Source organism: Sorex fumeus, unplaced genomic scaffold (genome assembly GCF_029834395.1).
Source record: "Sorex fumeus unplaced genomic scaffold, SorFum_2.1 ptg000008l, whole genome shotgun sequence".
Taxonomy (NCBI): domain Eukaryota; kingdom Metazoa; phylum Chordata; class Mammalia; order Eulipotyphla; family Soricidae; genus Sorex; species Sorex fumeus.
The window spans coordinates 203806-230000 of NW_026606065.1; the positions used below are offsets into that span (position 1 = coordinate 203806).

The 26195-nt window shown below is 41.2% G+C and overlaps 1 protein-coding gene across 5 annotated transcripts in view; it reads left to right on the top strand.

The window, feature by feature from the left end:
* SYNCRIP (synaptotagmin binding cytoplasmic RNA interacting protein) overlaps nucleotides 1-26195 on the top strand; it is a 42248-nt gene that overhangs the window by 5869 nt on the left and 10184 nt on the right. For all 5 annotated transcript variants that reach the window (XM_056110076.1, XM_056110080.1, XM_056110077.1 and 2 more), the window contains 6 exons: nucleotides 507-620; nucleotides 717-893; nucleotides 17429-17564; nucleotides 18929-19134; nucleotides 21836-21985; nucleotides 22407-22528. In XM_056110076.1, coding sequence (XP_055966051.1) covers nucleotides 507-620; nucleotides 717-893; nucleotides 17429-17564; nucleotides 18929-19134; nucleotides 21836-21985; nucleotides 22407-22528 — 905 coding nt within the window. The remainder of the gene's footprint in view (nucleotides 1-506; nucleotides 621-716; nucleotides 894-17428; nucleotides 17565-18928; nucleotides 19135-21835; nucleotides 21986-22406; nucleotides 22529-26195) is intronic.

The following is a 26195-nucleotide window of genomic DNA, read 5'->3' on the forward strand; positions in this document are numbered from 1 at the left end:
CCCATTTCCTTTTAAAGAGGAGAATTAAGGAGAGAATTAAAGTTAGCTGAATTAGGTGCTTTTGGGAGCTATTAGTGGAATAGCTGTATCCTGCCTTGAAATGTTGACAATTTTAATTTTTTTGTTTACGAAGTACTACTCAGTGATTAACTGGAAAATTTGAACAGTATTCTGAAATTTGGATTACAAATCAGGGCAATTATAAATTAATATTAAAGGGGAAGTAGAGACACCAGAAATTCTAAGGTGAATGGAAAGATTTTAACAAGATATCTTTTTGTTTGGGTTATGGACCACACCCAGTAGTGCTGAGAATTTCTGGCTCTGCTCTCTGGAATCACTCCTGGTTAGCTAGGGAAGCTGTTTGGGATGCCCAGGTTTGCAGAGTGCAAAGCAAGTGCCCTACCCCTGTTCCGTCGCTCTGGCATCAAGAGTAATTTTTAACTGCTAACTGATGCGTGTGGTCTTATGAATTAAATGCTTTAATGACATTTGAACTCTTCAAGGCACTCTTGGAAAGAACAGGCTACACACTTGATGTCACTACTGGACAGAGGAAATATGGGGGACCGCCTCCAGATTCCGTTTATTCAGGTCAGCAGCCTTCTGTTGGCACTGAGGTAAAGAAACTAAAAACTTGTACCTTTTGTCGTAAATGCACAGTAATCTGGTATCCTAAAGAAACTCCATGGTTTTACTTCATGTTTAATTTACAGATATTTGTGGGAAAGATCCCAAGAGATCTATTTGAGGATGAACTTGTTCCACTATTTGAGAAAGCTGGACCTATATGGGATCTTCGTCTAATGATGGATCCACTCACTGGTCTCAATAGAGGTTATGCCTTCGTCACTTTTTGTACAAAAGAAGCGGCTCAGGAGGCTGTTAAGTTGGTAAGTTCTTTTTCCTTCAGTCTTCACATTTATCTTTAAAGGAGAGTTTTTCTTGTATCTAACAAAGAATCTACCATGTTATTTGAAGTACTGATTAGTCACTGCCTCTCATTCTCTGCAATAGTTTTGCATACCTAGTTGATAGCTTTTTTTTTTGCTTTTTGGGTCACACCTGGCCATGCACAGGGGTTACTACTGGCTTTGCACTCAGGAGTTACTCCTGGCGGTGCTCAGGGGACCATATGGGATGCTGGGAATCGAACCTGGGTCGGCCATGTTGACTGCGTGCAAGGCAAATGCCCTACCCGCTGTGAGATCGCTCCAGCCCCTTAGTTGATAGCTTTGACAACATTGTGTATAAGGTAGAGTAGCAGATACTTAGTTATTCATGGAAACATCTGCTCATTGTGTCTGCATTTAAAACATAGGAATGTTAAATTTAAAAAAGGATTCATTGTAGAACTTTTCAGTGTTACTGTTTCTGGCCACAGCTGGGCCATCCCTTTGAAAAATATTTCAACAATGTTTCATAAAGTTGTTGTGTTGATAAATTACTAGTTAATGAAGTTTTCTGAGGAGTGGCAATATTTATTTAAAAGTAACATGTTACTTAAGAAGGAAGACTATTACTTTCCAAAATTCATTTAAAATTTCAAACAGATCTTACTAAATTTTGTGATTCTTGTGATTGGCAAATTTTTTTGTTGAAGAAATTTAAGGGTTATTTTCAGTTTAAGGAATGTACCAAGGGGCAGGAGCGATAATACAGCGGTCCTTGGATGCAGATTGACCTGGATTTGATCTCTGGCATTCCATATGATCCCTTGAGAACTGCCAGGAGTAATTCCTGAATTGCAGAGCCAGGAGTAACCCCTAAGCATCACCAGGTGTGACCCCAAAAAGGGGAAAAGTGTACCAAAAGGTTTCCATGGGAAGAAGGAACTTCTGTCATTGGTTCATTATGACTTGTTAAAATTTGCCTTGCTGGCTTATATATTTTATAGTAAGTAAACTGGAACCAGTTCAATTCCTGTGTTTTGTTTTTCCTTATCTGACCATTAGTTGCATTACAGGCAAACTTAAATGAGAAAAAGAAAGCAAGAATATTTAGGGTTTTTTGGGGGAGGTAGAAAGGGGCCCATACCCAGCAGTGCTTGGGGCTTACTCACGGCTCTGCCCTCAGCCTCAGAAGACCATAAAGGGGTGTTGAGGATGGAACCTGGGCTCGCTGAATACAAGGCAAGCGCCCTACCTATTGTACTATTGCTTTGACCACATGAATATTTATATATTTTTTGTCTTTTTGGGTCATACCCGGCAATTCTCAGGGGTTACTCCTGGTTCAGCACTCAGGAATTACTCCTGGTGATACTCAGGGGACCATATGGGATGCCAGAGATTGAACTCAGCTCAGCCACGTGCAAGGCAAATGCAGTCTACCCATTATACTGTTGTTCGGCCAAGAATATTCTTCTATGTTGCTTGAATTTGTTCATTGGTGGGCGTGATTGTATATGGCAGATAAGTTTTACTTGGAACACTTTAAATGTCTTTTTTTTCCCCATTTTGGTTTTTTTGGACCACAAATGGTGATATTCAGGGGTTACTCCTGGCTCTGCACTCAGGAAGTATTCATGACAATGATTGGGGGACCTTACGGGATGCAAGGGATTTAACCAGGTGGGCAGTGTTTACAGCAAGGGCCCTCTCTGCTGTACTAACTCCAGTCCAGTATAGGCTTGTTTTAAAACATTGCAGGAGCTCAGGTATGATGGCCTTTTCCCTTCCAAAGAATGCTTCCTCTTTTAGGAGAATGGTTCGCTATATGGTAACCTTGTTATAAATTGTTATGTTTTGGGAGTAATTCCCTGCAGTGTTCTGAATTTACTCCTGGCTCTCTGCTCAGAAATACTCCTGGAAGTGTTGAGGAGATCCATGTTCTGTCCTGGGATTGGTTTTTGCAAGGCAAGCACCTCAACTACTCTATGATCTCTGGAGACCAAACTCAATATTTTTTGTTTAGTTAATTTCTGGTGAGGGTCAATCTTTGGTGCTCAGAGCTTATTCTATGCCCAGGAATCCCTCCTGGTGAGATTCTGGAGACTCATGGGGTGCCAGGGATTGAACCTTAGTTGGCTGTGTGCGAGGCACATTCCCTTGCCCTCTCTCTGTACTATCACTGTGGCCCCCTAAAGCTGTCAAATTTTAAATTTCGGTAATTCAGGTATAATTTTTAAAAATTTTTAAAATTATGTTTTGTTTTACCACACATGATATTGTCAGGTTATTCAAAGTTCTGCTGGGGAAGATTGCAAGCAATGTTGTGAATTGAAGCACAGTCTCCTGCAAGCAAAGCATACACTTGGTCATCTGCTATTTCTGGTTTCCATAGTTCTGTTACAATTAAAGATCTCTTAGGGTTTTTGAATGATACTTTATTGAGTTTAGTCAAGAAATTGGCAGTAAATTTTAATGTTGAAAGTAGAATAAATGAGAAAACTATTTTACTATGAAGCATTTTACTATAAAATGCTAGTTCAAATTTTAGTAATGTCAAACTCCTAAATATTAATAGTTTTAATTTTAGCTAAGAAATAATTAGTGTATTTAACTTTTTCCCCTTTTGTGTTTTGGGCAATAACTCGACATGCTCAGGTGCTACTCCTGGCTTTTAGGTTGGGAATTGCTCCTGGAACAATGTGGTGCTGGGATTGAACCCCGGCCGTTACCTTGCGAAGCATGTGCTCCAGCCCTTTGAGCTATTTCTCACGTCCAGTATATTTTTTTTTTAAAAAGGAATTGTAGGCTATTTAATTCGCGCGCGCGCGCGCGCGTGTGTGTGTGTGTGTGTGTGTGAGGGTGTGAGATGCGGAAAGTGGTGGTCCTAGTCCTGGTCTGGGGTTTAAGCCTCTCCCCTCCCAGCTATGCTCATATTCATATATGCTGTGGATTTAACCATAGTTGACAGAATGCAAGGCAAGCCCTAAATCCCTGTATTACCTCTTCAGACCTGCTACTTAATTTCTGCTGCCAAAGTAAGACTATTAGGGCTTGGGATCAGTGATAAGGCTCATGCCTTGTATGTGTGAGACCCCTGGGTTCTAATCCTGACACTACCAATAAACAACAAAAAATGCAAATACGCTAATTGTGGTAGGTTCTCAATTAAATTCTCAGTACTATTTCTGGGAGCCTTACAGTAAGTTGAAAGATGGCTTATAACCCAATTGTAATCTGATTTGAATGCCACTTTATACCCAAGAATTAGTTTAGTGTGGGCCTTTCCTTGGCTTATAGATACATGTTTTAGCTCAAAACTGTGTTGTAGTAGCTTTACACTGTAATCTTATATTTCATTTATTTCTCTGCTCAGGAGTGTCCCCTGGTGGTGCATACTTATGGACCTTCTGTGGTGCCAGGGATTGAACTGGGGTCAGCGGGATACAAATTACAGGATACAAGCGCCTTAGCACCTGTACTATTGCTGGCTCTTAGACTATAGTCTTAAAGCATTTTTTCCCCTGTAATTACATACAACACAGGACCTTTTGTAGATAGCTGAACTGTTTTCTTAGGTTTGGAACTCTAATCATAAACTTTAAAATATTTTGGTGGGCGGGATTAAATATGTTCTAAGTTCTAAGTGCATTCTTCCCTCCTGAAGAATTAAGAGGATTTACATCTGTTGCTTTTAAGAGATAATCTTTGTGAAAGTGGTATATTATATATTAGGATGAATTGGACATGCTTTTTATTTCTTTTTGTGCTGGGGGTCGAACCCAGGGCTTCAGACAAAAAGGCAAATGCTCTATCACTGAGCTGTACCGCAGGCCTTTACTATTCTGTGGGTGGAAGGGGTTTGGTCATACTCAAATGTGGTCAGATCTAACTCCTAGCAGTACTCTGGGGACCATGAGTGTTCCAAGTGTTCCAAGGATTGTACTGGGGTCAGCAATGTGCAAGGAATATGTCTTAATCCTTGTACTATTTCTTTGGTCTTCTTTGTATTTTTATTTACACCTTTTGGCATTTGGGCTATACCTAGTAATTTTCAGGGGGTTCTCATGGCTCTGCACTCCGGAGTCATTTCTGGCAGGGCCCCGGGGTGGGGGTGGGGGGGGCGCTTACAGAATGCTGGAGGTCAAACCTAAGGTTGGCTACAAGGCAAGTGCCCTACTCACTGTATTTTTTAAAATTTATTTTTTAAAAAAGGATGTTTTACTGTGAATTGGATAATGGTGATAATAGAATTGCTGATTTCTCTTTTGGGGATGGGACGTGCTTTGGGTCCTGCTAGATGGTGCTCAGGTCTCAACTCATGAGTATCTTTTCTGAGGGCTATTTGCTCTGATGCACATGTAGTGCCAGCCAGGGCTTGGCTTGCCTGCAATGCAAGCACCTTGTCTTATATACTATCTCTTCCCTCAAGGGTTGTCTTACTATGACAATTAACTGGGTGGGGTAGGAGGGCATCCCCAAATGTTCAGGGACCATGCAAGTCTGGGGCCAGAGATACAGGTAGTACAGTGGTAGGACACTAGCTTTGCACATGGCCTAACCAGGTTTGATCTTTGATTTCCAATATGGTTCCCTGAGCACCACCAGGAATGATCCTTGAGTATAGAGCCATGAGTAAGCCTTGGGTATGGCTGCCCTCCCCCAACAAAATCTGGGGTTCCCACATGTAAAGCAATACCTTTGAACCATCTTTCTGGCTGTATACTGGTAGAATGAGGAGTGAATGAAACATTCAAGTAGACGTGGATGCTGTTTGCTACTTGTATTTTTGAAAATAGTACTCTTGTAAAGGAACTTTTTTTTTTTCCTTTTTGGTTTTGGGCCGTGCTTGGGTGTTGCTCAGTACTACTGGCTCTGTGTCAGGGACTATTCCTGATGGGGCTCAGGGGACCATATGGGGTGCTGGGGATTGACCTTCGTCAGCCACATATAAGGAAAGGACATTTCCTCCTGTGCTATTTGTCTGGCTCAATTTCTTCAAGTACTCATGCGACTTGCTTGGAAAACTTTTCCCATTGAATCATAAGTGAGCCTACTTGAATTAATTGCTATCAGAGGTGGATTTTTGTTTTGGCAACACCCTGCTGTGCTCAGTGCTTATTCCTGGCTCTGCTTAGGGATCACTCCTGATTGTCTCTGTGGTCTTTCATGTGGTGCTGGGGATACAACTGGGATCAGCTGCATTCAATGCAAGTGCCTTAACTGTTGTGCTAGCACTCTGCCACAAGTTAAATAAGAAAACGGAGTGCTTGTTCTAGTTCTAATTAAAATTTTTTTTGTTTTGTTTCTTGGGTCACACCTGGAGATGCACAGGGGTTACTCCTGGCTCTGCACTCAGGAATTACTCCTGGCGGTGCTCAGGGGACCATATGGGAGGCCGGGGATCAAACCTAGGTTGGCTGCGTGCAAGGCAAACGCCCTACCTGCTGTGCTATCACTCCAGCCCCCCTAATTAAATTTGAAAGGACTTTTGCATCATTATTATTTTGGGTTTTGGGCCACACTTGGAATGCTCAGGGTTGCTCCTGGCTCTTGGTTCAGGAATTAACTCCTGGCGATGTTTGGTGGTATGTATGGGATACCTGGGATCAAACCCATAGGTCGGCTGCATGCAAGGCAAATGCCCTACCTGCTATGCAATCATCTCCAGCCCATGCATTATTTTATTTATTTATTTGCTTTTTGGGTCGCACCTGGCGATGCACAGGGGTTACTCCTGGCTCTGCACTGAGAGTTACTCCTGGCAGTACTCAGGGGACCATATGGGATGCTGGGAATCAAACCCGGGTTGGCCCGTGTGCAAGGCAAAAGCCCTACCCGCTGTGCTGCCTCCAACCCCACCATGAATTTTTTTTTAAAGAAAGTAAAGGAAGTAAAACTCCTTTCCTGTGCTTGAACACTTTTTTTTTTTAAATTTATTTTTTTGCTTTTTGGGTCACACCCGGTGATGCACAGGGGTTACTCCTGGCTTATGCACTCAGGAATCACTCCTGGCAGTGCTCCGGGGACCATATGGGATGCTGGGAATTGAACCCGGGTCGGCTGCAAGCAAGGCAAATGCCCTACCTGCTGTGCTATTGCTCCAGCCCTGTGCTTGAACAGTCTCTTTTTTTTTTTTTTTTTTTTTTTGCTTTTTGGGTCACACCTAGCGATGCTCAGGGGTTTTTCCTGGCTCATGCACTCAGGAATTGCTCCTAGCAGTGCTTGGGGGACCATATGGGATGCTGGGAATCGAACCTGTGTCAGCTATGTTGGCTGCGTGCAAGGCAAACGCCCTACCCGCTGTGCTATCGCTCCAGCCCCTGTGCTTGAACAGTCTTAACATTTGTCTCAATTATAGTTTACCACGCATATTTGAACTTGTATTTGATAATGATTGAACGAAGATTTTCCTCTAGCTTAAAACAAGTTTTAAATTTTAATCTGGATTTTATATAAAGTTGGGGGTTAATTAATATTAACTGCTGGAAGAGGCATGAAATTATAGAAACAGCACAAGCTTTCTTCAATTTTTGGTTTTTTTGGGGGGGGTCACACCCAGTGATGCACAGGGGTTACTCCTGGCTCTGCACTCAGGAATTACTCAGGGGGCCATATGGGATGCTGGGAATCGAATCCGGTTTGGCCGCGTGCAAGGCAAATGCCCTACCTGCTGTGCTATCTCTCCAGCCCCCAATTTTTGGTTTTTGAGCCACACCCACTCCTGGCTCTGCACTCAAGGATCACTCCTGGGTACTGAGGTCAAACCCTAATTGACCACATGCAAGGCAAGCATCCTTACCTGCTGTGCTCTCTGGCCTTTTCAAGCATCTTACATGACCCAGTTTCATTTAACTCTTGTATTTGGGGGGAATTAATCCCTTAATGATGACAATCTAGCTAGGGAAGCAAGATTAAATTTGTTAAACCACCACCTACTTTGCTTTTAGGGATAAAAGCTGTGTTAGCTTCTATGTTAGTACCTTTAAAATAATGTACTCAACTTGAAGTTAAGTGGAATTATCTTCATTCTATACTATTACATAAATAGACTTGCCTGAGGCCATACAGCTTTAGCCTGATTTTGTTTAGCTTGATTTACTATTGTTAACTGGATGTAATTTATGTGAGCACATGCTACTTACATTACAAGGTAACTTGAGTCGTTTAAATTAGGTGGTGGTTTTTAGATTGTGTTAAAAGTAGCTTGAGGGGCTGGAGTGATAGCACAGTGGGTAGGGCGTTTGCCTTGCACGCGGCCGACCCAGGTTCGATTCCCAGCATCCCATATGGTCCTGCGGGCACCGCCAGGAGTCATTCCTGAGTGCAGAGCCAGGAGTAACCCCTGAGCATCGCCGGGTGTGACCCCAAAAAAAAGCAAAAAAAAAAAAAGTAGCTTGAGGGGCCGGAGCAATAGCTCAGCGGGTAGGGCGTTTGCCTTGCGCGTGGACGACCTGGGTTCGATCCCCAGCATCCCATATGGTCCCCCACATACCGCCAGGAGTAGTAAACCCTGAGCATTGCTGGGTGCGACCCCCAAAAAGAAATAAATAAAAATAAATTGGCTTTTTTAAAAAGAAATTAAATAAAAGTAGCTTGGACACTAAGTTCTTTATCTGGTTTTAAAATACTGTTTTTGCATCTATCCGCATTTTTGCCATTTTTATTTCTGCAGCCTGTTCAAAGGTATCTTTATTTTTTCAAACTTCATTTTTCATAGTTATTCACAATAATTGATCACATTCAATATTTTAACAATAGTCCCACCACCATTACACCTTCCCATCACCATTATTTCTAGTTTTCCTACCACCACTCAAGCCTGCCCCACAGGTAGATGCTAGATCATATATTTTGTATTGCTTGTTGTAGACGGCATGAGATGTCACGGCCTGTGCTCCTAGAATTCTAAGACTTTAAATAACTGGGGTCCAGAGACAGCTCTGCATCTAGCTGCTCCGAGATTCATTTGTAAATGGCATCAGAGGTGGTTCTTGGCCCGACAGCCAGGACCCTGAAGGGAAGGAGTGCTGGTCCCACTCCCGCGTATCTGGGTTTTTCATTAGGTTCTGAAGGTTTGTGGCCCCTGGGATTCTTACGGGGCAAGTGGAGGGACAATGCCTGCTCCTACCTGAGGCACCCTGGTGAAATCGGCCTGGTGCAAGCTTCTAAGGTATCTTTTGACTAGTGTCACTACTTTGTTGTAAACACAGTTGTAAACACTCAGCAGCATAGTTGAGGTCGCAGAATTTTCTTGCTGAAAAAGACTTCTAAACACAGCCCTATCCATATCTAAAAAACTGCTTACTTCTCCATCATCCTTCTGTTAATCCTTTGCAGATACTAAGCGATGACCTCTTTGGTTGCTTCTGTTACTTTGCTTCTTTACCTTATTTTGGGAGGTCAAACTTGGCTATGCTCAGGGATAGCTCTGTATCCCAGGATTGCTGTGGAGGTGTCTTTGGGACCACGTGTGGTGCTAAGGATGGAATAATCCAGGTTGACCACAAGCAAACCAAGTACATTTGCCCCCTGTATTATCTCTCGGGCACAGACCTCCTTTCCTTTAGAGGTCTTTTCTGACTGAGAAATTTATTCTTAACCATTTTCCCCCACAGTAGTATCTTGAACATGACACTTGATAATATATTATCTTGATTGTGAACATAATACGTTCCTTAGATGCACTTGAAATAACTCCATTTAGTTTTTGTTTACACCCAAAAACATCTATTTGGCTTTTGGGCTACACCCAGTAGAATACAGGCTACTTCCATCTCTGCTCTCAGGAGTTATTCCTGGCAGTGCATGAGGATTATTCTAATTCCAGGAATTGAACCCAGGCTTCTTGCATGCTGAGCAATAGCTCAGCCCCATGAGCTCTCCCTTCTGGCCACTTGTGATTTTATTTTGGGGCCATACCTGGCAGTTTCTTAGGGAATAATTTCCTGGTATTGAAACTGGATCTCCCCGAGTCTCCTGCATTTAAGTTCTTACCTCTTTGGGATATGTCTGTTCCTTTAAATGATTTCTTGATTTGATAAATTCATTGCTTATTTCTCCTATGAGAATATAATCTTTCCCTTACCTGCATCCTCAGTGTTAAAAACAATACTCACTTCGTAATGGGTGCTGTATAAAGTTAACCTGACTTGACTTACCATGCCATCAAATTTGTTATGTATAACAGAATTTATGGACTGTTTTGGTGTTTAAATGGTTTCTGGTTTACATGGGCAATTCTGTTACTATTTTCAGTCAAAAGGACTAAATAGATTTATTGTGGATGATGCTGTCTTGCTTGTGAGGTATTTGCAAGTATATGTAGTATTTGGTTTTGTCAGAAAGACTAAGAGGAAGGACAATCAAGTGTGTGTGTGTTTATTTGTGTTCTGTGCTATTCAGAGTTGTAGCCCCAGGGCCGCTGGTGTTGAAAACACTAGTCATCCTTATTTGCTAGGATTTTTGCATTACTTGAACATAATTATGATTTTAATATTGGTTATTTTATATACCAAAGCTATGTGTAAAATCATTTAAGCCACATCATTTTGATGAATTCAGTGGTCAAATGGTCCACAAAATACTGTAGCAGCAATTTAGCAAATAATTATTTTGTGTGTTTAACAAGAAAACTTAATCTGGGCATACAAAGTAATTTGATCCAGTTCTTGACATTAGAGTTTGTAGGACATGATAGGTTAGCTGCTGTAAATGATGTAAATATCTCAGAGGGTGATTGTGGGATGAAGGAATAGATTGCTTTTTTGTTGATGTTTGCTTTTGGTCCACACACAGCAGTGCTTAGGGCTTCCTCCTGTCTCTGTGCCCTGAGATCACTCCTGGTGTGCTCAGGGGACCATAAGTGGTGCTGGGGATCGAACCCAGGTTAGTTGTGTGCAAGGCCAGGGTCTTACTTGCTGTACTATCACTCCAGCCCTGAACAGATGATCTTGGATTGGGGTTATTAGAGAAAACTCATGACTAGAGCAGAAGAAAACACAACTTAATTGAAGTGGTGTTCTAGAAATGTAGTAAAGTCCTTGATTGTAGAAAATCAATACCAGAGGGTAGTTAGTCACTGATTGCTAGGCTAAGTTGCATGGTGCCATTAAAGGTGTTTTGTTTTGACCTGGGGATCAAACCCAGCTCTTATGCATGCAAAACATGATCTTTACCACTGAGTGAAGAATCTTTCTGCCTGCCATTGACATTTTGATCCTTTGTATAGCATAATGTAAATGGAGGAGTAATGAAAGATGTATGAAGAGAATAAAGGCCTCCAAAGGGTGGCAGCAATAAAGAGGTTAAAGATTTTGAAGAATGAAATAATAGTGATGTGTTACATTCTGTTCAATTTTTATCTATCACTTCAATGAGTATATATAGTTGTTGGACAGTCTTTGAAGTGTTTTGGTGAATTTGCATGCAGTACCCTAAGTAATAAGACCAGGATCTGAAAAGATTTTGATAACCTGTAGTTCACGCCACTAGCAAGGTGAGATTGAGTGAAGGGAAAGAAAGGGAACATTTGGGAGTTAGTGTGACTTGATTACTGTTAAGAAGAGTTAGAAATGAACAAACACTTCTGGATTCAATTTCAGATTTGAGGAGCTGGAGCTATAGTACAGTGGGTTGGGCACTAGCTTCCTTGCACATGGCTAACTGGTTCAATTCTCTACACCCAATATGGTCTCACTGTGAGTGCACACTGACCATCCAAAAATAAACAATATAAGTATTCAGGGCTCACTCCTGGTGGTGCCCAGGGTACTTTCCTGGGATGTTGGGGTTGGAACTCAGGTTAGCCATGTGCAAGGCAGGCACTCTGCTCTCTGTGCTATCTCTGTAGCCCTTCAGCACAATTTTTATAAGGCCTCTCTGTCAAGGTACTTTCAAGCTGGATTGCAAAGCTAAATCTTGAATTTAAGGTTGAGTAGTGTTAAAAAATATTAGAATGAGAAAAGTTAAGCAATTCAAATATACATGTGAAAGTGCATGCTTATGCATGTGCAGGATCATATACTTATACGAAGATAAGACATTGTTTCTAGAAATGTCTTTTTTGGAAAAAAAGTCTCATCTTTTGCTTTGCTTAGGTAATAAGGCCAAAAGATCTCCTTTGCTGCTCTTATGACTTGGTTTCATTGGCAAATCGGTATACTCTACGGATTGCTATTTTTTTTTTCCAAAAACTTTTAAAATTAAGAATTGTGGACAAGGGGCTGAAGCGATAGTACAGTGGGTGGGGCTTTTGTCTTGCATGTGGCACACCTGGGTTCAATTCCTGGCATCCCATCTACTCTTCTTGCTTCGATTTACTGTAGCAGTGACAGTGATTAGAAGGTTTGCGAGGGAAGAAACTTACCATCTCTTAATCACTTAACTTCCCGTTAGTCGTCGATTTGCTCGAGTGGGCGCCAGTAACGTCTCCATTTGTCCCTGTCGCGTGCTAGTGTAGCCCAATGGCATCTGTTTGCTCCGGGAACATGAAGGGCCTCAAACCGATCGTTCATGATCTTGACGAAGAAGTCTGACCATCTGGTAGGTTGGTGGCCACGCGGTCTTTTGACATCCCGTGGAATCCAGTCAGTAACAGCTCTAGTCCAGCGGTCGTCTTTAAATCTCATTACGTGACCAGCCCATCTGATTTTTGACGCCTTGGCAAATGAGACAGTGTCCCTGATTCTTGATCGTCGACGGATGTCAGAACTCCGGATTCTTTCTCTCATTTGAGTGAAACGTGATATTCCAAGCATAGCTCTTTCTATTCTTCTTTGGGAGACCTGAATAGCGTTCTCATCTTGTTTGCGTAGGGCCCAGGTCTCTGAGGCATATGTTAATGCAGGAAGAACAGTGGAATCAAAGAGATGTGCCCGGAGCCGGAGGTTCTTTGTCCTCTTAGCTATTTCTTCCACGTTCTTGAAGGCGTTCCAAGCTGCTCTCTTCCTCCTGCGCAGCTCGGGTGCCAGGTCATTTGTCATGTTGACCTCTCGACCTAGGTACACGTAGCTGTTGCATTTGGAGATGGTCGTTCCATTGAGAGCGAATGGGGCGTCAGGAACAAGGCTGTTTCTCATAAACATTGTCTTCATAAGATTCAGCTGTAGTCCTACCTTTCCACATTCACGGTCAAAGTTGGCCAGCATTTGTGCCACTTGGCTGATGTTTGGTGTTATTAAAACAATGTCATCAGCAAAGCAGAGGTGGTGAAGTTGCCGACCATCTATCTTCACTCCCATTCCTTCCCATTCCTGTCGTCGCATGATGTTCTCGAGGGTGGCACTGAAGAGTTTCGGTGAAATGGTATCACCCTGCCGCACCCCTCTCTTGACATCAACGATCACTTCTTTGTAGAATGGTGAGATCCTGGTAGTGAATCCGCAATACAGCTCACGGAGGATCCTGATGTATTGGGCTTGAATGCCCTGATTGGCTAGGGCTTCAATGACCGCTTCCATCTCAACAGAATCAAAGGCCTTCTTTAAATCAATGAACGTTAAACAGAGCGGCATCTTGAACTCCCGAGAAACCTCAATGAGCTTGGTTATCGTGTGGATATGGTCGATGGTGCTGAATCCTTTGCGGAACCCTGCTTGCTCGCATGGTTGTCTTTCATCTAGTGTTCTGCCAATCCTATTTAGGATGACTCGAGTGAACAACTTGTAGATGACAGACAATAGGCAGATCAGGCGATAGTTGCCAATGTCATGGATGTCTCCCTTCTTGAACAGTAGTACGGTCCTGCTGGTTGTCCCTGCTAGAACCTCCAAACAAGCTCTCACCATCTCTAGATAATGAAATAGTCTAGGGGCTAATCCTGGTAGGATTGTGGGGAGATCACTTCTAGAGGAACTGGGAGAGGACCTAGGTAGAACCCTAGAGCTGCATGCAAAGGTGTTCCAGTCTTTTGAGCTATCTGCCAGCACTAGCTATATTTTCTGTGGGGTGAGTTGAAGGAGGGTATTTGTGCCACACTTGACTGTGCTCAGGCCCCCCCCCTTTTTTTTTTGGCTTTTTGGGTGACACTTGGCGATGCAGAGAGGTTACTCCTGGCTCTGTGCTCAGGAATTACCTCTGATGGTGCTCAGGGGAACATAATGGCGTGCTGGGAGTTGGACCCGGGTTGGTCGCATGCAAGGCATACACCCTACCTACCCACCGCAATTGCTCTAGCCCTCAGGACTTAGAATAGACTTGCTTCTTCCTTCCTCCTCTCTGGGCTAAAACTCCTGGTTTTGCGCTCAGTGATCATACGGTGTTCCAGGGACTGTACATAAAAGGCAAGCACCTTACGTATTGTATTTCTCTAGTTCTGTGTTTTCTTTCTTTCTGTTTTTTTCTTTTTTTCCTTTTTGGTTCACACCCGGCAATGCACAGGGTTCACTCCTGGCTGTGCACACAAGAATCACCGCTGGGGGCACTCAGGGGACCATATGGGATGCTGGGAATTGAATCCAGGTGGGCCACGTCAAGGCAAACACCCTACCTGCTGTGCTATTGCTCCAGCCAGGTTTTTTTTTTTTTTTTTAAATTGAGCCACTGTGAGACAGTTACAAAGCTTTCATGTTTGATATGCAGCTCTACAGTGATCAATCACCCATCCCTCCACCAGTGCAAACTTTTCACCACCTATATCCCTGTTATTCCCTCCATTTCCGTCTCAGTCCTTACCCTGCCTCTATGGCAGACAGTTGTTCAGATACTCTTGCTATAGTTTTGGGAATTTTGCTTGGATATTCTCACCACTATTCAAGCCTGTCTTCTAGGGGCAGACACTAGATCATTTATTTTCCATTGCTCGCTTTTATATCAGGAAAGGTTGCTCAGCCACTTATGCGGCCGCGAAGTTCAGAGGAATCATCCTGGTAGCTACATACCAGAGCAATGCTTGTAGAAGCTCTTGGTCGCTGGGATTCCATCTGGAGAAGGCAGGGGGGACTGCACCTGCTCCATCTCCTGCACCCTGGTGATCGGCTCGGTATGGGGCCCGGAGAATTATCCGGTGTTGTGCCCGACAGATTTCTTCACTGCTGAGTGCAGCAAGATGGCACTGGGGTAGGTTGAGGGCGTGACTTCCAGGATCAGGGGCTAACTGGGAGTCAGGGTGGAACAGCCCCGTTCCAGTTCCCCCACGTGGTTCAGAGGAATCGTCCTGGTAGCCACATACCCGAGCCATGCTTGTGGTCACTGGGATTCCATCTGGAGAAGGCGCAGCCCCATTTTCTTAGAGTAGATGCCTCTACCATTAGAACATTTAAAAAATAAAATTTCAAAAAAGGGAAAAATACACTGAATTTTTTGTCATCTTGAAAATAGCATAGATTTCTCCTTGTGAATCCTCCCATTCAGGGAGTTTTTTTTCAGTAATCAAAAATTGGGCTGGAGATGTAGTTTAGTTGTGCAGAATTTGCCTCTGGTGTATTAGAGACCTGAGTTTGTTCCTGGCACTGAACATAAAAGGCTACAGACAGTGATGCTTGGGTTACTCATGGTGGACCTTGGAAACCATATGGAATGCCAGGGATTTAAACCAGGGTGGGATGTGTGCATGACAAGTGCCTTACTCACTGTATTATATCTTCACCCTCCCCCTCCTTTTTAATTTATAATGCTTTTAAGTGTATAATTTACTTGTTACAGATACAAATCTAGCTTTTGAACTTAAGTAATATTTGTCACTTTGGCATACTGGGTTTTGATTCTACAGTATTTCATTTTCATGAGACTTGGTTATTTTAAGATTAAATTAACTACAATATTTGTTCTCTGGAGGGTTTTTGGAACCATGTATTGTGGGTGATTGAACTCAGGGCTCCCAATGGCAAGCATTCATTTCAGCCTTTGGAGCTATCCTGGTCCCAGTTTCCATATTCTTGTCTTTTGCCAGCTTAGTTGTGGATTTGTTGAAAATGGTGTAAGAGTCAGGTTCAGAATAATGAAGTTTTCTGTTTCAGAGAGTTCCGGATTCATGTGCTCTCTTTCACTTTCTCCTCTTCTCCCTCTCTATCTTCTCTTTATCCTCATCCATTACCCTCCGTTGGGGAGTGCAAAGGAATAGCTTTACCATTGTGTTTCTCCCCAGTCTTGAAGTTGAATATTATTCCTTTTTGTGGCTTTTTGTTTTGAGATCACACATTCTGGAGCTCAAGAATTTTGAAGTCATTTCTGGAAGTGAATGGAGACCTGGTATGAACCCTGACCTCTTCCATGCAAAGCATGCATAAGGGTTCTGAACTTCTCCAGTTCTGTTAGCACTTTAAGAAGAACTTTAAGGGAAGGAGTGATGGAACTTTAAGGGAAGGAGTGATGGAAGAACCATTTTAGGTGCTGGGTAACCAAAAGGCAGTAAACTTAATGATACTTAATGATCACTTTCCCTTGCTTCAGGAAAATTGGTTAGCAGAATAAATTACAAATAGACATTAAGGTATTGGTGGAACTAGCATTTTTAAATTTAATTTTTGGTTGTGTTCAGTGCTTTCTTGTGGCTCTCCCAAAGCATCACCCCTCGCAATCAGTTCCTGACTGGGAGAACATATAAGATGCTGGGATTGAACTGGAGTCAACCATGTCCAGGGCACTTAAAATCCTTTTGTATTAGAAGGATTTTTTTTTCCCCCAGTTTAAGCAACTGGGAAACCTATTTCCAAATCATTCCAAATTTTAATGATTTGACACCATTTTTCATTAATTTAATAAACTAGTGTGTATTATCAAGCTACTGAGAGTATCTCACCTGCATGGCAGAGCCTGGCAAGCTCCCCAAGGCATATTTGATATGCCAAAAACAATAACAAGAAGTCTCACGGTGGAGACCTTACTGGTGCCTGCTCAAGCAAATTGATGATGGGAGGACAGTGCTACAGTGTGTATTGTCATTGCACTTAATCTGTTTCAGATTATATGAAGCTTTAGCTTTAAAACATAATAAACACTTCAACAGGGGCTGGAGCGATAGCACAGGGGGTAGGGCGTTTGCCTTGCACGCAGCCGACCCGGTTTCAATTCCCAGCATCCCATATGGTCCCCTGAACACCACCAGGAGTAACTCCTGAGTGTAGAGCACAGGAGTAACTAACCCCTGTGCGTTGCCAGGTGTGACCCAAAAAGCAAAAAAATAAAAAAATAAACACTTCAACAGAGAAAATAATTGATAATGCTTAGCGTTGGATTTTATTGAAGTTTTAGGGCTGGAGCGATGATAGCACAGCGGTAGGGCGTTTGCCTTGCACGCAGCCAACATGGCCGACCCGAGTTCGATTCTTCCGCCCCTCTCTGAGAGCCCAGCAAGCTACCGAGCGTATCTTGCCAGCCCGGTAGAGAGGCTGGCAAGCTACCCGTGACGTACTTGATATGCCAAACACAGTAACAACAAAGTCTCCAATGGAGACGTTTCTGGGCCCACTCGAGCAAATCGATGATCAACGGGAGGGCCTTTACTTTACTATTTTTGTATCAGATTTGATTTCCTATAATAACCATTTATAGGATGTAATAAATGTTTTTAAAGTGTGGTGCACTCTTTCTCCTTTCAGTATAATAATCATGAAATTCGTTCTGGAAAACACATTGGTGTCTGCATCTCGGTTGCCAACAATAGGCTTTTTGTGGGCTCTATTCCTAAGAGTAAAACCAAGGAACAGATTCTTGAAGAATTTAGCAAAGTAACAGGTAAGTCAAATTAATTTGGAAAGACATCCTACTTTAAATAGGGAAAGTAATTGCTTAACCTCAATTTGACAACCATGTTTATTACGGGCTTCCATGAGCCTCCAAACAGTTCTCAAGAGGCCTAAAGGCCCCTTCTGGTGATTTTTCAGTCAGTGGTCCCCAAAAGACGTGTTCTGGTGGTGGGGACCACACATGTTCAGTGGTGTGTTTAGTTGATACATGAAGTATAATTTGTAGAATGGGATTGAATCAGAGTCTGTCGCATTCAAGTTGTGCTTGAACCCTTGTGCATTTTCCAACCCTCGCAGTTTATGAATACAGATTTATTTGCTCAGTTATTTTCTTACTAGTCTTCATATCTTAGGTAACTATTTTCAAATAAGGGAAATGAGAATAGTTTTGAGAAATAACTTGATAATCTTAGGAAGTGAAGAATAAAACTAGGATTTGAAATCAGTCTGCAGAATCAATAATGAGCATTCTGTTTTAGAAGATTGTAGTGCTTTATGTTTTTAGGTGCTGTTTGACAAATCTCAGTAGGATTGATGTGTAATGATTTGATTTTTCCAAACTAATCATCATGCTGCAAGCAGAGAGATTCTACATTATTAATAAGGGTGCATTTTCTTTGAACTATAAACCATTTTTGTTTCCAGAGTTTCAGGCTGCTTTTATTAAAAAAATTTTTTTTTCTGCCTTGAATGTTAAACTATATAAGCCTTAGGAACGTTTGAAAGTTTTATTTACCACTAATACATTGTATTTGAAATAAAGCTATTAATGAGTTCAGAATATTTATTTGTTTCATATGAAAAATGTCTAACCATGTCTGACTTACCATTTCCTTTAAACAGGGATTTTTATGCCCCCCCCTTTTTTTTTAAATAGAAGGAGAATAGTCCAGAAAACATCCATTAAAAAAAATACTATTTACTTGCTTCATATGAAAAATGTCTGAACTGTCTGACTTGTTCTACCATTTCCCTTAAACAGTTAGGAATTTTTATGCCCATTTATCATTTTTAAATAGGAAGAATAGTCCATAATGAGAATCATGTTTTGAAAGGTGGGGGTTGTAGCTCAGCGGAAGAGTACATGGAATGCATGGTGTGCATGTGTGAGGGCCCTGGTCCCAGTGCCAGAAACAAGCACTGAGTAACATCCCTTTGTGGGGTGTGTCTATACTAAGAATACTGGAGAGTGTGAATTAGGTAAATTATGTGAACCAGTTTTTTTGTGATAGCCCCCCAAAAGAAGTTTTTTCCATTCTTATATTCACATAAGTATTTTAGAAGCATTGGTTTATATAGGTGTTCTTGCTTGTTATTTTATCTAATTTTTCTTAAATGGTTGCTTACTTTTAGAGGGTCTTACAGACGTCATTTTATACCACCAACCCGATGACAAGAAAAAAAACAGAGGTTTTTGTTTCCTTGAATATGAAGATCACAAAACAGCTGCCCAGGCAAGGCGTAGATTAATGAGTGGTAAAGTCAAGGTCTGGGGAAATGTTGGAACTGTTGAATGGGCTGATCCTATAGAAGATCCTGATCCTGAGGTTATGGCAAAGGTAATTTTAGTCAAGTTAAGTTTTTTTGAGGGGTTGGTGAGAGAATGCTAAGAGAAAGGCTTTAGTGAGAGAGAAAGAACTTAGATGATACATATGCTCTTATAAATTTTGAAATTATTTATAAGCTTTTAAGCTATATTAAGAGCATATAACAGAAATGTACACTGAGACTATGTCTTAGAAATTTATTCAGGGACACTCATCTGTAATTCTATAGATTTCATACTCGTCATAAATTTCAGTTAGCCTACATGTTGTGATGAAGGGTGGTGTGTGTGTGTGTGTGTGCGTGCGTGCATGCGTTCGCGAGCACTTTTGAGCCACATCCCTGGCCCACTCCTCTTTTGAGTGGATTCTAAGAGCAATTTTCTTTGATATTTTGATAATGGTGCTGTTAGCTTGCATGATTTTTGTGTTAAAAAAGTCCTCCTCCTAAAAATAGCGAACTGTACTGGCTTTAGCAGAGCTGCTGCAGTTACAGGGTTTAGCTATTATTAGGCATTCTGTTTCTGCAGTTGGTTGAGACATCCTTTGAGAACAAACATCTCTTGAGTCAACACTTTACTTACTAGTGCAGTTAGCAGTTCTGTCTTTTTAAGGCTCCTTAATGGCTGTAGGCTAGCAAATAAGAGATGAATTAAACCGAGAGGACTGGAATGCCAAATCTGTTAATAATACTAAATGATACATGTTTTGTGTGTTTTTGGGGGAGGAGAGTTGGCCACACTTGGCTTACTCCTGGCTCTTCCGCTCCTTGCTCTATGGTCAGATGTCACTCTTGACAGCACTTAGGCAATCATATGTAGTGCAGAGATTGAATTGGAGTGAGCTATATGCAGGACAGATGCCTTATCCCCTCTAATTTCTCTCCAACCTACAGATAAGCGGTTTTGATGACAGTGATTAAACTATTTTTCTTCTGACCTATTAAACAGTCATTGGGGTAGCACTTCTAATAAATTTGGATGTTATTTCAAGTATTTCAGGGGAGAAGTGGTAACCCTTCTTAGTCCAAAGGTCAAATTCTAGTTATCTTTTTGGACTTTTAGGGTTAAAAGAGTTTATATTTTGATACATAGTCTTTTTTAAGAGTTCAGAAGTAGGGGTCAGAAGAAATTACAGGGTTTAAGGCACCACAAACGGTCTCCTGAGTACTTCCAGGAATGATCTGAGCACAGAACCAGGAGTAAGTCCTGAGCACCTGCCAGAGTGTGAACAACAAAAAAAACCAAGGGGGAAATATTTCAGAAGCAGATCCTAAATAGAAGCAGGCGGCAGGAAAGGGGTTTAGGCCACACTCAGTGATTACCTGAGTTAGTGTATTTGTTTTAATAATAATGTGTGAATGACTACTTGTATTAAATGTCTAACAGTTACATTGGGAATCATTTAATTCATATTGTTAGGATTTACTGTGATTTTGATTGAGAAATAACTCCTAATTTATTTGTTGGTTTTTGACCACATCAGCTATACTCAGGGTTTACTCTTGGCTCTGCTGGCAGGCTCAGGGGACCATTTGGAGTGCTGGGGGTTGGACTTGAGTTGGCCTTGTATAAGGCAATTACTCTACTTGCTACTTTACTCTGGTTTCATAATTTCTAATTAAAAAACCCACAAATATATATTTTAAAGATAGCAGGAAATACGTTATCATATACCATTTGTTCACACAAATAGCCCCCTTCATCATTTAATTTATATGCATACTTTTAACATTCATTGTAATCAGTGAGCCTATGTTACTTAAACTATAGCTAAAGTAAAGCCCGTAGTTTACAGTATAATTTATCCTTGGTGTTGTATAGCTGAGTTTGATAGGTATGATGTGTTTTCACCGGCATAGTTGACAGAACAGTTTAACTGCTCTAAGAATCCACCATGATCCACCTGTTTATCCCTCCCTCCCTTCTAACTGTTGGTAACTATTAATCTTTTTACTTTCTCCATAGTTTTGCCTATTCTCAAATGTCATATATTGGAATCATACAGTATGTAGCTTTTTAAGATTATCATCCTTTTTCTTAGTTATATGCATTTAAGGTTCCTCCATGGCTTTTCATGGCTTGAGAGTTCATATTTTTAGCACTGAATAATGTTCCATTGTCTGGATGTACCACAGTTTATTTATCCATTCACCCTCCTGAAGGACATCTTGGTTGCTTCCAAATTTTGGCAATTATGAATAAAACTGCTATCAACATCCATATGTAGGTTTTTGTGTAGACATGTTTCCAACTGATTTGGGTAAATACCACAAAGAATGTTCTAACTAGATTGGTGATAAGTGTGTCTAGTTTGAGATGTCTTCCAAAGTGACTACTAATTTGCATTTTTGTCAGCATTATTACTGTTGCTCAAAATAGTCACGCCTTTGGTGATTGGTTTGGATTTTGGCCATTCTTATAGGCATGTAGTTGTATCTTTGTTTCAGTTTGCTATTCTGTAGCCTCTCTGATGCTTAATTGTCCTCTGTATTTCTGATTAGATATCTGTTCAGGTTTTTGCTTGTTAGCCTCATCAGTCATGCTCCATGGTATTTACCCAAATGAGCTGAAAATTTAGTCTTTATATTTCTGATACTCATCTAATTAGGATGTGACTAAAGTTAATTTTGTAGTAGGGTGAAGCAGTGATATCTTAGCCATAGCATGCATTGGGAATAATGGAGTTTGTATGTGTTGTTTTCTTTAAATTTTAGGTAAAAGTGCTGTTTGTACGAAACCTTGCCAATACCGTAACAGAGGAGATTTTAGAAAAGGCTTTTAGTCAGTTTGGAAAACTGGAGCGAGTAAAGAAACTAAAAGATTATGCTTTCATTCATTTTGATGAGCGAGATGGTGCTGTCAAGGTAAATAGACTGGAAAATAAAGGGCAAAAATTAGATAAATGTGTATTAATTTTTCTAGAATCACCTGAAAAATTGAAGGAAACTCAAAGGTAATATAGTATACTCAAACTGTTCTTTGATCTTAGCAAATTTTATGCCTAACTAGGCTAGGCAAAAAAAGTGATTATTGAAGAAAGGTTCTCTAAAATCTCTTTTTTGTATTTTTTTGGGCCATACCTGGGCAGGCTTAGGGGTTACTCCTCACTGCTCAGGGAGGTCATATGGGATGCTGGAAAGCGAAACTGGGTTGGTTGCCCAGGTGCAGTGCAAACATCTTAACTCCTGTATAATCACTCCGGTCCCAGGATATCTTAAAATCTTAACATTCCTACTTTTATTCTCATCCTTCCAGCTTTAACTTATTGATTTTTTAACTTTAAAGGCTATGGAAGAAATGAATGGCAAAGATTTGGAGGGAGAAAATATTGAAATTGTTTTTGCTAAGCCACCAGATCAGAAAAGGAAAGAAAGAAAAGCTCAGAGGCAAGCAGCAAAGAATCAAATGTAAGTAAAGTGTAAATTTGGGGCCTAAACTGTTAATGTAGTAAAGGATTATTAAAGATGCTTTCCTTGCATGAAAGCACCCTGGTTTGATCACTTAGCACCTCACATGGTACCTCTGAGCACTATCAGGAGTGATCCCTGAGCCAGACAGGAGTGACCCCTCCCCCCAATTTTTTTCTTTTAATGAATTTCAGTTGGTTAACTAGTAAATAATTAGCAATGCTCAAAACTATTTAAACAATCCCTTGCTACTACCTTTTCAAAGTAATGAATTAAAAGTAGATAGAAATGAGAAAGTTTAGAAATAGCTGGTATTGATCCTACTTGTGAAATCATAATTCTAAGTAGATAGAATAATAAATCCATCTAGGATGTTTTGTAATTTACAAAACTTTTTTTTGGGGGGGTCACACTTGGTGATGCTCAGGGGTTACTCCTAGCTCTGCACTCCTGGCAGTGCTCAAGGGACCATATGGGATGCTAGGACTCGAACTCGGGTTGACTGCTTGCAAGCAAATGCCCTACCCGCTGTGCTATCGTTATAGCCCCTACAGAGCATATTTTTGAATGTTTTAAATATTGTAAAAGTTCAAATAATTTGTGAAAGGTTTTTAAGGTATAAATTACTAAATTTCTAATTACGAAAAACTTCTTCCTTTGTACAAAGCAAGAGTTTTAGTATTCATTGCCATTCAAAACTTTTTTTGGGGTAAATGTTGAGTTGGGGTATTATTTATTTTTTTGCTTTTTTTGGTTCACATCCAGTGATGCACAGGGGTTATTCCTAGCTCTGTACACAGAAATTACTGCTAGCGGTGCTCAGGGGACGATATGGGATGCTGGGAATCGAACCCGGATGGGCCACGTGCAAGGCAAATGCCTTCCCCATTGGACTATTGCTCTAGCCTCTCAAAACATTTTATATACTATAGATAGGTTTTTAAAAATAGAGTAGTTTTAAAGAGATAAGGAAATCATAGCATAATTTGAGAATAATTTTGAGGCCTGACTAATTACAATATATTTAAGGTTTTGTTTTTTGTTTTCGGGCCCATACCGGGTAGATCTGACTCCTGGCTCAGCCTAATTAGGGATCACTCCAGGTCCCGTTTGGGGGACCATATTGGGGTGTTGAGGATCGAACGTGGGCTGGCCGCTTACAAGGCAAGCACCCTACCAGCAGTGCTATCATTTGAACCTCTGTACTGAACATTTTTGTTTTTAATTTATTTATTGAATCACTGTGGGAAAGGTTACAAAGCTTTCAGGTTTATGTCTCAGTCATGCAAATATCAAACACATTTCCCTTTACCAATACTTATTTTTTACCCTGAAGAACCCCAATAAAACCCCACCCCCCACCCCTCCCGGTCCCTGTGAGGCAGATGAATTCTAGTTAACACTCTATCTGCTTTGATTAGATTCATTGTTTCAATAAGATTCACCACTATTATTTAGAGTTTACCCCCCCCCCCCCCCCCCAAATCAGACATGCTGAAAAAGCATTGTGTGGTGATTTGCTTTCTACAGCTGGGTTCAAGAATTAAATGTTGGTTTTGGATTTCTGCTATTTTACCTATTGACCCTGGAAGTATTTCTACTGAAAGTCAGATAGTTAAGAAATTGGTTTCTGTGTTCTGGAGTCGTGGCCGTGCTGGAGAGCCGCTCGCGGGGGGCAACCGGTGGCCTCGGTAGGGCGTGAAGGGCGGAGCGAAACGCCCCCCTTCCCATGAGGTTTTAGTCACTCCCACACTCCCGGCTCATACCTGCTGTCCACAAGGCTCCCATGTGGCCGCCATCTTTCTTTCCAGAGAGGAGAGGGCGAATGGGGCAACACCCTTTCCCCTCCGGCAGACTTGATGGGCTGGATCAACGCCTACGTACTGAACATTTTTAAAGAACATTTGTAAAAAGGATACCTGGTACACAGGGAAATACTAACATTAACAATGAAATTAGGAGCTTTGACTATTTTGTTGCCTATTAACTTTTAAGAAGGAAGAGTGATAATTGCTATTGGATGTAAGAATAATCAATGACTTTAAATGTGTATCTGTTCAGTTTCTTACCTACTGCCCTGTGCAAGATACAAAAGAGGGGAAGGCTTTAGGAAATAATCAGTCACATACTAGTTTTTGTAATTGGCAAGTTGGAACTTTAGTTTCTTGTTTTTAAAGGGAAAGAGTTTGTTTTATGCTTTGTAAAAAATTTTTTGGTTTGGTGGCCACACCCAGTGGTGCGCAGTGTGGTTTTGCAGGAGCCATTCAGTGCTCAGATTTACCCTGGCCTCATGCATGCTAACACATGCATTTTTACTCTTGAATCATCTGACTGACCCTAAAGGTCTTATTTATTTGGCTTTGGGGCCACACCCAGTAATGCTCAGGAGTTAGTCCTGGCTCGTACCCTCAGAATTATTGTGGTGTTGTAGGAGGTCAGTATGGGATGCTGGGGATGGAACTCACAAGCAAGGCAAGCACTAAGCACTGTTCCCACTCTCCAACCCCGAGATATCTCTTTGTCATCCACTTGCTCTTAATTAAAGAAATGTGGTTTGGTAGTGGTATAAAAGGAAAATGACCATGAAGAACTAGGATTTGAAGGGTGAGGTCTCTATCTCAAACTGGTACACTAGAAGGTGAACATTTTTCATAGACCTTTCAGAAGACAACTAACTATGGTTTATTAATGTAGTGGCTGAATGAATATAAGCATGAAGTTATATTAGAAATGATGAGAGAGATTAACAGATATAAATGAATATAATAAATAGTAGGAATCCAGTATTTAAAGGAGAACAAGTTTAAAGGATGACTGCATGTGATTCTTGCACTTTAATTTCTGCAGTCTTTCATGGATCTTTTCTTTCTATTCATATACTCTGTTTTTTAGGCCATTCCTGTAGGAGTCACTCTTGGTGGTGTGTAGTTGATTGTATGCAAAGTCGGCCTGGGTTTCTTGTTTTTTATTCTAAGTACCAGTCTGCTATAAAAGGAGAGAGTGCACAAAAACAAAAATAGTTTTTTGCACTCTATTTAGGGGGAGCTTGGGCCATACCTGGTGGTGGCTCAGGGGCGACTCCTTAATAGTCTTCAGGGAATACATCTGACAATTCTTTAGGGAATTATATGTGATGCCAGGGAATTGAACCAGGGTTGGCTGCATGCAAAGTAAGTGTGTCAATTACTGTACCATCTCTCTGGTATTATGGGGATTTGGAGGACTTTACCTGATGATGCTTAGGGGACCATGTACATAATGTAGTATGGGGAATCAAACTGGGATCAACCATGTGCAAGACAAGCAAGTTGCTTAGGCTATATATATATATATGTTTCCAGTACATGGATTTATTTTGTTTCATTTCTTGGGCCACACTTGGCAACGCTCAGGGCTTACTCCTGGATGCCTGGATGCACTCTGGGATCACTCCTGGTGTAGCTCAGGGGACCGTAGGTGTTGCTCTGCTGTACTGTACTATTGCTAATGTTTCTGTCTTTGCACTACTAGCATTTTGTACTGGTGCAGTTTTCATTTCTAGGAACTGGCCTTTGCATTATAGGTGTTTTTAGCAGCATCACTATACTCTTCCTGCTATTAGATAATGGTACAGGCCTTAGGAAACAAAACTATTCCCCTGGTTGGAATATAGTTTTCATTTCATTTC